At 50.9% G+C, this 9699-nt stretch overlaps 2 protein-coding genes across 2 annotated transcripts; one reads left to right on the plus strand and one right to left on the minus strand.

Annotated features, from left to right (window-relative positions):
• Nucleotides 1-1811: 1811 nt before the first annotated feature.
• Nucleotides 1812-7217, minus strand: PHB2 (prohibitin 2). The gene is made up of 8 exons (XM_088520744.1): nt 7060-7217; nt 6889-6973; nt 6731-6810; nt 6482-6666; nt 4286-4415; nt 3711-3814; nt 3214-3291; nt 1812-2436 (listed from the first exon to the last, which is right to left on the minus strand). The coding sequence occupies exons 1-8, from the start codon at nt 7184-7186 to the stop codon at nt 2356-2358; spliced, it is 870 nt and encodes a 289-aa protein (XP_088376870.1). The 5' UTR covers nt 7187-7217; the 3' UTR covers nt 1812-2355.
• A 243-nt stretch (nt 7218-7460) lies between these two features.
• On the plus strand, nt 7461-9695 carry EMG1 (EMG1 N1-specific pseudouridine methyltransferase). The gene is made up of 6 exons (XM_088520799.1): nt 7461-7589; nt 7662-7763; nt 8124-8265; nt 8647-8705; nt 8867-9016; nt 9370-9695. The coding sequence occupies exons 1-6, from the start codon at nt 7467-7469 to the stop codon at nt 9481-9483; spliced, it is 690 nt and encodes a 229-aa protein (XP_088376925.1). The 5' UTR covers nt 7461-7466; the 3' UTR covers nt 9484-9695.
• The last annotated feature ends 4 nt before the right edge of the window (nt 9696-9699 follow it).

Raw genomic sequence — 9699 nt, forward strand, 5'->3', positions numbered from 1 at the left:
AGTGCTCCAGCACGCTGAGGGATACTCTGCCCTCTTGCAGCCATTGGCTCTATGAGACGCAAGCAGCAGTAGAAACCGCCACAGCAGAAATCCCATCCTCTGGAGCTCAGAGGGTGGAGCTGGCTATGGAGTGTTGGGCTGAGGAAGTTGCTGCTGCTGGAGAGGGATACCTGAGAAACATGCAAGCAGGAGCAAAGATGCTGCTCACTCTTATTTGACACGTGTCGGGAGGCACTGGAAAGACAGAGGACGGCAGTTTACAGGCAAGTCTGCCTTTCATGTGCTGGACCTCAGTCCTACTGACAGGGGAACTAACACGTGCAATTGCTAAGAAACCCAAACACAGAGAGTGTTTACTGAGGACACAATGAACAAAGAGGTAGAACTGAAACCTGGGGCTTGTGTCCCACCTCTGGGCAATGTTGCCTTCCCAGCACTAGGGCTACAGACCTGCACATGAGGCAACATCTCATTTTGCTTTAGTCCCTTCCAACCTCAACCATTCTGTGGTTCTGTGAAAAAGAGCTGTACCACCAGAGCCCAGGACCCAGCAAATGCATGCTGCTGCAGAGGGGAAAGGCAGGTAAATCTAGGCTCATCTTAACCTCTCTCCTCAGGATCCATAAGGAAGGTAACAAGAAAGTGGGCCCGGTCACTCATGTAGCCACCTGCTCATCATGTCACCACCCTGCAATGTAGCAACAAAAAAGGTATTTATCTTGCTTCTTTCCCACAGCATCCTGATTTTGCTTGCAACCAAGTAGAAGTACTGCTCCACAAAACAACACAGACTTCTTTTTTAGTCACTGACCATGCTTAGACACAGAATATTGTTGTTTTAATTTTTACAAATGTTCAAAAGAATCACTGAGCAAACAGTGACACAAACCAACAGTTCCAGGTGCCCAATGCATTACATTTTATTATCTCCACTCTCTTGGGATGAGGAGGGAAAGAGAACCAAGATTTACCAGAAATGCCTGGCGGAGATGGCAGCAAAACTCACCAACTTGAAGGAAGGGGAAAAAAAAAAAAAAAAAAAGGTCTGAGGCTACTGTATAGAAATCCAGACATCAGTGAAATTTATTAGAGGGGAATTACTAGATCTGCATGGGCTCTCACCAGTAAGTAAATGTAACTGGTGGTTTAAGGAAGGGATTACAGCTGCCCCGTGGTACAACCCAAATACACGCATAGGTTACCACAGCTGTAGCTGGGGCAGGAGAACCAAAGCTGGCTGCTAGATTGAGAATTCCAAAATGAGGGCAAATGATGCTAGTGGAGGGAATTGCAAGTTCCTCACAGGCATCTTCTGTTGGTCAGTGCCAGTGGTCCTGGGAAACTTCAGTTCTTTCATTTCTTCCCTTGTTTGAGTAGGAGACTATCACTGAAAGGGAGACGGAAATGAATCATTAGTCCCAAAAGCCCAGGCAAAGCTAAGCCAGACCCTTCCTGCAGGATTGGGAGCCAACACCCAAAGGATTCAGGCTTCAACCCTGGCAAACAAATGCCTTTTCCAAAGCCCCTTAAGCCTGCTGGGAGAAGTAACATGAAGCATTTTCCAGGGCCCCACCAGAAAAGAAACCGTCTCTGGCTTCCTCTCTTTGTTTTAAACTGCTAGCTGCACACTAGTAAACTTGCCTGGCACTGCCTCATCTAGCAGCACTGCACAGATTAGGCAGATGCCAAAACTGCTCTAGCTCTGCGAGCAGGGAGTGGGGCACATTGGCATGGACTGGAAAGCTTTGGGAAAATCAGTGATAACAAGAAGAGAACATTTCCTACACTTGGCTGGCTGCCTGTTTGCAGCCCTCTTTGGTCACCCTACATGCAGGATAAATCCCAGGACACTCCTCAGTTCACTACTCCTGCCTTCCTTCTCCACTGGACACACACAGTTCCAATTCCTGAACATCTGCTACTTGGTGCAGCTGTTTGTGTGGCCCCTGCAAGGAAGGAATGCAAGTTTCACATCACAAACGGGGGCTGAGATAGAGACGGAATGAACTCTCTCCGGTCAGAAAGACCCAAGGCAGCAGCATCCCAGACCCCAGGCAAACATGCCCACCCTCTTTCCAAGTCCTCAGAAAAGGATCAGAATAAGGATCAGTGTCTTACCTTCCTCTGTGTGCCAGGAGATGCATTAAGGGGATGGAGGGGAGAAAAGAGTAAAGCAATTAGATTTAATGCACTTAGTTTCTGCAGCAAGCAAGGCTGCTCCCTGCTTGGCTCTACCTTCTGGTAGCAAGACCTTCCCAGAGGAAAGATCCTGCAGCTCCCGAGAGCACCCCAGGAAGGGAGCCAGCTTCCCAGGAAGGTGCCTGTAAATCCACCCCCAACACCCCTATGCCCCCTTTACCTGGTGAAAGCCTCATCCTGCAGGTTCAGCACCAGGTTGTCTGCTGTAAGATACACACGGTTTTGTGAGGCGGCAATCTGGAAGAGACACAAGGAAAAAGAGCATTAATAAAGAACCTTTCCCCCATGAAAGACACAGTTCTGTGCTTTTGAAGATGATGTTCCATCTTGCTTAGGCCTTTGCCAATGAGGGGAGAGGGAATATATGGAGAAGGAACCATCCAAGAAGCAGAACTGGCCTGTTCCCAGTTTAGGCTCAAGCTATGTTTAAGCACATTTAAAAAGAATGGAAGTTTCTTATATGATAGTCTTCTATTTTAGACAACTAAACTAATGGACTAACGATTTAGCTGTTAGCGTGGTATTTACATTTGAAATCAGAGTACCTACGCACTCTTGTTTGTATTTGCTTCACGTCTTAGTTATGCCATCGCATTTCCCCAAAATAGCTTTGTCCTGTCCAGTCTCTCCTCTCCAGTGCCATCAGACTTCCTAAAACGAGCGCTCATTCTTTCTCCCTGCCAGACAGATCTTTGATCCCAGGCTCTGATCTGTTCCCCACTTATCAGACTGCAGGAAACCAGGAGCTTTTGGCAGCCGCAGCTGGATGTGGGTGATGGAATCTGATGTGGATCTAGCCTCATTAGGTGGCGAGCACAAGCTCGTAGCCTTGCGCCTGACTGCCAGTCGTGGCAGGTAACCGGCTCGTGATCGGACTGGAGAAGGGCTGAGCAGGAACAAAGGTCAGGACAGGAGAGTCGCATTCGCCTTAAAATCATCATGTGGCCACTGGCTTGGGAGAGGCAGCACATGGAAAAGCAGTAAGAAGAAGGAAATTCCGCGCCCACCACTCACCGTTTTTGAAATGTTCTGAGCAGCGCGGATTTTACGTAGCTTGATGTAGCCTGGATTCCTGCTCAGGGCTTCACCGAGGTGCAGGGCAGCAGGAGTTAAAGAAAAAGCTGCTAGCAGAACCCCACGCTCTCAAGAAACTTTCTCTAACCTGTATCATCAAGTGTCGTGAGAAAAATGATCTATCCTAGTCACGTAGACCTCTGGGTAAGGATAATTTTACTTCCCCAAGCCAAGAATAACAAAGTTATTATCCCACACAACTGACAAAACTTAAATCTTACCCAAAGAGTTGAGGCTCACAGTCTATTCTGATCTTATCTGTAATCTTGGACAAATCCCTCTGCAGACTACAGCAGGAAAAAACAATACGGCTTTAGTAGATCTCTGCCATTCCACCAGTCTCCAGAATGTGAACCTAATAATGCAACAGATTCACACAACACCGCAACAGCCAGACTCACGAGCCACCTCCCACACAGTCCCCCTGAAAAGGATATCATCTTGGCAGCCGTAGCTTCCCCTTCAGCCTGAACAATCTTCTGCTTCTGCTCCTGCTTTGCTTTCTCCACCAGGAACTGGGCACGTTGAGCCTCCTGTTGGGCTGTAGGGGGAATGGCCAAGGGTGTCAAAGCAGATCCCATCCTCCCAAGCCCTCCAGCAGGAGCCTGCAGCTGGGCCTGCCTCCTGCTTCCCGAGGGAAGGAGGGCGGTGAGGAGCCACACTTGCAACCCAGAAATGCATCTGAACATGCTGTTTTCTAACCAACACGTACTGCACCCTCTAAACATAACTGCCACGGTAAGAGGTAGTCCCAGTTTGGAAGCAGAACCTTGACAGTAGAGCTCGTCCAACCGAGGTTCCATTCCCTTAGGAATGGCCCAACATTTTCTGAGAAAACTTGTAAAGCAACCCTTGCAAAAACTTGTAAAATCCTTATACAGCACCAAGGAAGCCCAAATTTACAGCTTTTCAGCTGCATTCATACAAAAGCAACAACCAGACAAAATTAAGCCTCCTTGTTCAACAGAAGCGTAGCAGAAAGCCACCATTTCCTGGTATAAATGGAACTCACCCACTTGCTTGGCTTCCACGGCTGCTGTGTATTCGCGGCTGAAGCTCAGCTCTGTGATAGCCACGTCATCCAGGATGAGGCTGAAATCCTTGGCTCTCTCCGTCAGTTCTCGACGGATGAGCAGCGACACCTGAAATGCAAACGTGGAGGGAAGAGTGAGACACAGAGGCTGCTGCTCTCTTCCCACACGCTCCGCGAGGAGAGCCCAACAGCCCCTCACCGTTCATTCCCACTGGGCCATAGGGAGGAATTACCCAAAACAACCTGTTACCTATGATTTTGCATCTCTTCGCTAAATTGCATATTCACAACTACCTACAAAACTTCTGAAAGTAAATATGGCTGATCTATAATTGCTAATCATTACCTATAATTAAGTAATATTGAAAAAAAAAAAAAACAAACAAGCCCTTAAGAGTTTTCTATTGTCATAGTCTATCACTTATAATTCCACAGTTCCCACTTCTCAAGAATTTCTTTCTCCACCTTGAATGCCGTTGTCTGGCTTCAACTGCTTGCTCACCCTTATACTCAGATTCAGAAAATAAGAAACCCTGCTCCTCACCACAGAGGAGCACATACAGACACATTCTACCTAACGTGGCTACTCCAAATTTTCTAATCTGTTTGACTGTAGACTTTATTTTGTATTTTTTTTGTATTTATTTATTTTATTCTGTATTTTGATTTACGTATTTTCATTTATTCCTCTTATCTCCCAGCTTGCCAGTATCTATCATACAAGCTGACAAGTACCAGACAAAACGTTGATTTAAATGGAAATCGCTGGTGCACTGTCACATCCCTGGCCACTCTAGCATTTGCTTTCAGTTTATGCAGCTCTTCCCTGAGCAGAATTCCGTAACGGTGCCAGAATGCTTCATGGCGAGCACAGGTTTAGGTAGAGTCACTTCATCTATTCCTGAACATCAAAAGCTTCAATATTCTTCACTTTGCAGTCACCAGTATTGGAAGAATTTATGACAGCAAAGGAAAAAAAAATCAGTTTGTTCAGGAAGTTCAGAGATGATCTAACAGTCCTCACTGGTTCTGATAAACCTAAATCAATGGCAGATGTTGCTTGTTTGTTGCTGTCACATTCTCCCTTCTCTCCTTACACAAGATTTATAACAAACCTCCTCAAACCTCATCATACAGCCCAGGACAGAACCTGAACCCCCTCAATTATCAGGGTAAGAAACGCCCGCTCTTTGCTTTGTCCTCACAGATAAAAAGGCAGTTGAGAGATGCTCTGTATTTTGTTTTCCCAATAACTCTAGCAGCAGATCTTCCCCCACATGCTTCTGAAAGAAATCTAAGCAATATCAAAATCCCTAGCAATCAAGTTTTTAGAAGGTGAGCTTTCCAGGGGAGGCATTTTACCTCCTTGGTAATTATTAGCATTTTTAAAAAACATAAGTGTTTGCTACATTTTGGTTCTCTGGAAGAGCACTGCCTATCACTGAGAACTTATCTCTTTAATAACACCTGATGTACCTTTTTTTTTTTTTCTCTCTAGGTCCTTTAGAACTGTTTAATTTGGTTTTGACAGCTCTCCTGAGGCCCACACAGGGTCAAGCAGTCATTTTTAAAGCCTGTTCTGCCATTACCTGTGGCCTAGTACATGCGTCAGCTCTCTTTCTCCTATCCCCACACCACAGGGTGTTTTTTTTTTTCTTAGGTCTCTACTGAGCATCCATTTTCCTTCTCGCAGCCTAGTGATACACTCTTGGTGTTCGTCTCTCTACTGAAATGAAACCGTAAGCAGGGCAGAGCTGCACATCTTTCCCATTTGGATGCTTCTATCTAAAATAAAGCTGCCTTATCTGCCCCAGCTTATCTGCCCCACCTTCCCATGCATGCAGGCGGCAGCGGGAGCTGGGGTTACTTGGCCTGGAGAAAAAGAGGCTCAGGGGAGATGTTATCACACCTGAAAGGACGTTTTAGTGAGGTGGGGGTCAATCTCTTCTGACGAATAACTACTGACAGAACAAGAGAAAATAGCCTGAAGTTGCACCCGGGCGAGTTCAGGTTAGATGTTAGACAGAATTTCTACACAGAAAAAGTAGTTAAGCATTGGAACACGATTCCCAGAGAAAAGTTTATGGTTGGACTCAGTGATCTTGGAGGTCTTTTCCAACCACAATGATTCTGTGATTCCGTGAATTGGACGGCGCGACTGCCCCGCAGACTCACCTGGGCTCTCTGTGTGATGAGCTGCGAGGCGTTGAACTTGGCCACAACGCTCTTGAGCACCTCGTTGACGATGGAGGGCAGCACCCGCTCCTCGTAGTCAAGGCCCAGGCGCTGGTACATGCTGGGCAGCTCCGCAGCGTTGGGACGCGTGAGGACGCGCAGCGAGATGTTCACCATCTGCAGGTCTGCACGGAGCGCGTGTGAGCAGGCACCCGCGGCCCCCAGCGCCCTCCGCGCGGCCGCTCTCACCTTTGGAACCCGTGGGCGAGGAGATCTTGCGCGGGCGGGCGCGGATGTCGTAGATGATTGGGTACTGGAACCAGGGGATCCTGCGAGGCGGGGGCAAGGGCGCCTTACGGGAGGCCACGGGGCGGGGGGGACGGGGAGCCGGTGCGGGGCGGCCCTACCTGAAGTGCAGCCCCTCGGCGAGGATCGTGTCCTGCTGGACGCCACCGATGCGGTTGAAGAAGATGGCGCGCTGGCCGCCCTCCACTGCGGGGACAGGACACGGCGCAGCGTGAGCGCAGCCAGGCCGGGCCGGGGGCCGGGGCCCGGGGCCGGGCCGCGGGGGCACTCACCGATGAAGAGGGACTCGCGCACGCCGTAGGCCAGCGCGCCCGCGCCCAGCAGCAGCTTGAGGGCGGCGCCGGCGCCGCGCGGCCCCGCGGGCAGCCGCCCCGCCAGGTCCTTGAGGCTCTGCGCCATGGCCGCGCCGCGCGCACGGGAAGGGCACCGGAAGATGCCGCCGCAGGACGCTCCGGGCGGAAACGCCCCTCTCCGGACCCGTCCTGAACAGCCGCGACGCGTTCCGGAAGTGTGTCCGGCCGGGACGGGTTAGCGGGGAGCGCGACAGCACGGCCGGAGCGCCATCTTGGCCCGACGCGACCCTCCATTGGCGGCCGGGGCGCGGGAGCCAATGAGCAGGGGCGGAAGCGCTGCGAGGGGGGCGGGCTCAGCCCGGTGCACGTGGTTGGGCTCCCGGGAGATGGCGGCGCCCGCGCGGCCCCGTGCGGAGGCCGAGGCCGAGGCCGGCCCGGGGGGGAAGCGGCCCCGGGGGCAGCGGCGGCTCCTGGTGGTGCTGGAGGGGGCGAGTCTGGAGACGGTGAAGGTGCGGGCCGGGCCGGGGCGCGGGCCGAGGCCGGAGCCGGAGCCCGCGCCTAGCCGCGCGCTTTGCCCCTAGGTGGGGAAGACGTTCGAGCTGCTCAACTGCGACAGGCACAGGGGGCTGCTGCTGCGCAGCGGCCGCGACCCCGGCGAGGTGCGGCCCGACATCACGCACCAGGTACTGCCCCGGCCCCCTCCCTGCTGCGCCGGCCCTGGTCCCTGCGGGAGCCACCCCAAGCACCACGGCTGCCTCGCGCATCCGCAGCTGGAGCGCCCCGGGCCTTCCCTGCCTCCTGCAGGGTCTTTGTGCCTGTGGGTCTGGGTGTCTTTTATGTGGGCACTGGCTTTCTTGCCTGTCTCTGTTTCTCTGTGTTTGTCTGTGGCTTTGCGGTTGCAGCAGAGCCTGTACGGGCAGATGCGCCTTTTCTGCCTCAGTGCAAGCCCCTTTCTCACTTGTGGGGCCTAGGCCTCAACTTTTGCAAGATTCTGCTCTTTTAGGCATTTTCTGGTTCCACTACTACACATTTTTCTATTTCAGAGTCTCTTGATGCTCATGGACAGCCCGCTGAATCGGGCTGGTCTCCTGCAGGTTTACATCCATACCCAGAAGAATGTTCTCATTGAAGTCAACCCCCAGACCAGGATCCCAAGGACTTTTGATCGGTTCTGTGGTCTTATGGGTAAGTGATGCAAACCACTCAACTGCCCCAAAATAATCCACGAAGCCACGAGGGCAGCTAGGAATGACAGGGTTTTTGACAAGAATCAAAAAACTGCACCGCTCTTAAAATGAGGAAAGATTGGAAAAGTGAAAATGTCTTTTTTCTTTTCCCTCTCTGAATTCCAAGATGCATCCTCCAACCGTTCCATCTTTAGTAGAATGGGGAGAAACTGAATGAGATTGTGCTTTTACTAGAATAACTCAATGAGCGGTGTTTCCTGGGGATATTTTAGAAAATAGCAGGGCTTATGTCTAGTTTAGCTCTAATCAGTAACCTGGGATAAAGTAACTGCAGCAAAAGAACACGCTGCTTAACTGATTTTCTCCTCTCTCCTGCTAGTTCAGTTGCTGCATAAGCTCAGTGTCCGAGCAGCCGACGGGCCTCAGAAACTGCTGAAGGTAAATGTCCTTTGACCGTGCAAGGATCATGTTGCAACACTCCTCCCCTGCAGCTAGGGATATAGGAGGGATTTTATCCATGCAAACAGCAGACCTAGCTACGTGGCAGATCTCTTACCTCTGCCCCCCTCCTCCTGCCATCAACTTTCTGCTCTCTGCAGGTGATTAAAAATCCAGTCAGTGATCATCTGCCTGTGGGCTGCATGAAGATAGGCACCTCTTTTGCAGTCCCCAAAGTGTCAGACCTGCGCGAACTGGTTCCTGCAGCAGAGCCAGTTGCCATAGTTGTGGGAGCTTTTGCCCATGGGTCGGTAAGTGCGTGCGTTTCTGGCCTCGCGTTGGAAGGATCCCGCTCAGAACAGGTTACCGTGTACATGCTGTTCTGTTCCACTTCTTGTTTGCTCGTTTTCGGCTCCCCACCGTCCCACCCTCCCTCCCATTTCCCCAAGGTTGATTTGTGTCAAGAAACTATTCAGCTCTGCAGAACTTAGGTCTTGCCCCTCACAGGGGAGAGGGCAGGGGTGAGGGTGGGCACTTTGCTCTACTGCGACTTAAGACTTGCATGAAGCACAAGCACGTGGAAGAAACACTGTGCCTCTCCTGGCAAGGAAAGGGGAGAGGATTAAGTGAAAACATGCAACTTAACTTCTCTCTCTTGCCCCAGGTCAACGTTGACTATACAGAAAAGATGATCTCTATCAGTAACTATCCTCTCTCTGCTGCCCTGACGTGCGCCAAGATTACTACTGCCTTTGAGGAAGCCTGGGGAGTGGTATGAACTTCTGCCTCTAGCTCTTGCCATGGTGGACTCCTTTATAGTGATTCCGGGTTTTGGAGGGGCTTTTTTATTCAGGCATGGACTTGGTGCAACCTTCAACTCCTGGAAGGGAAAAGGCTTCAATTTCTTCTTTGTAGCTTTTGCAGCAATGAGACTCTAAAGGGACTGCCCGCTGTCTTTGTTCTCCCATTAAAGGTCACTTTTGATAAGAAGGTG

The sequence above is a fragment of the Tinamus guttatus genome, unplaced genomic scaffold (assembly GCF_059628265.1).
Source record: "Tinamus guttatus ecotype Peru unplaced genomic scaffold, ASM5962826v1 Tinamus_guttatus_pri_ptg000098l, whole genome shotgun sequence".
Lineage (NCBI taxonomy): Eukaryota > Metazoa > Chordata > Aves > Tinamiformes > Tinamidae > Tinamus > Tinamus guttatus.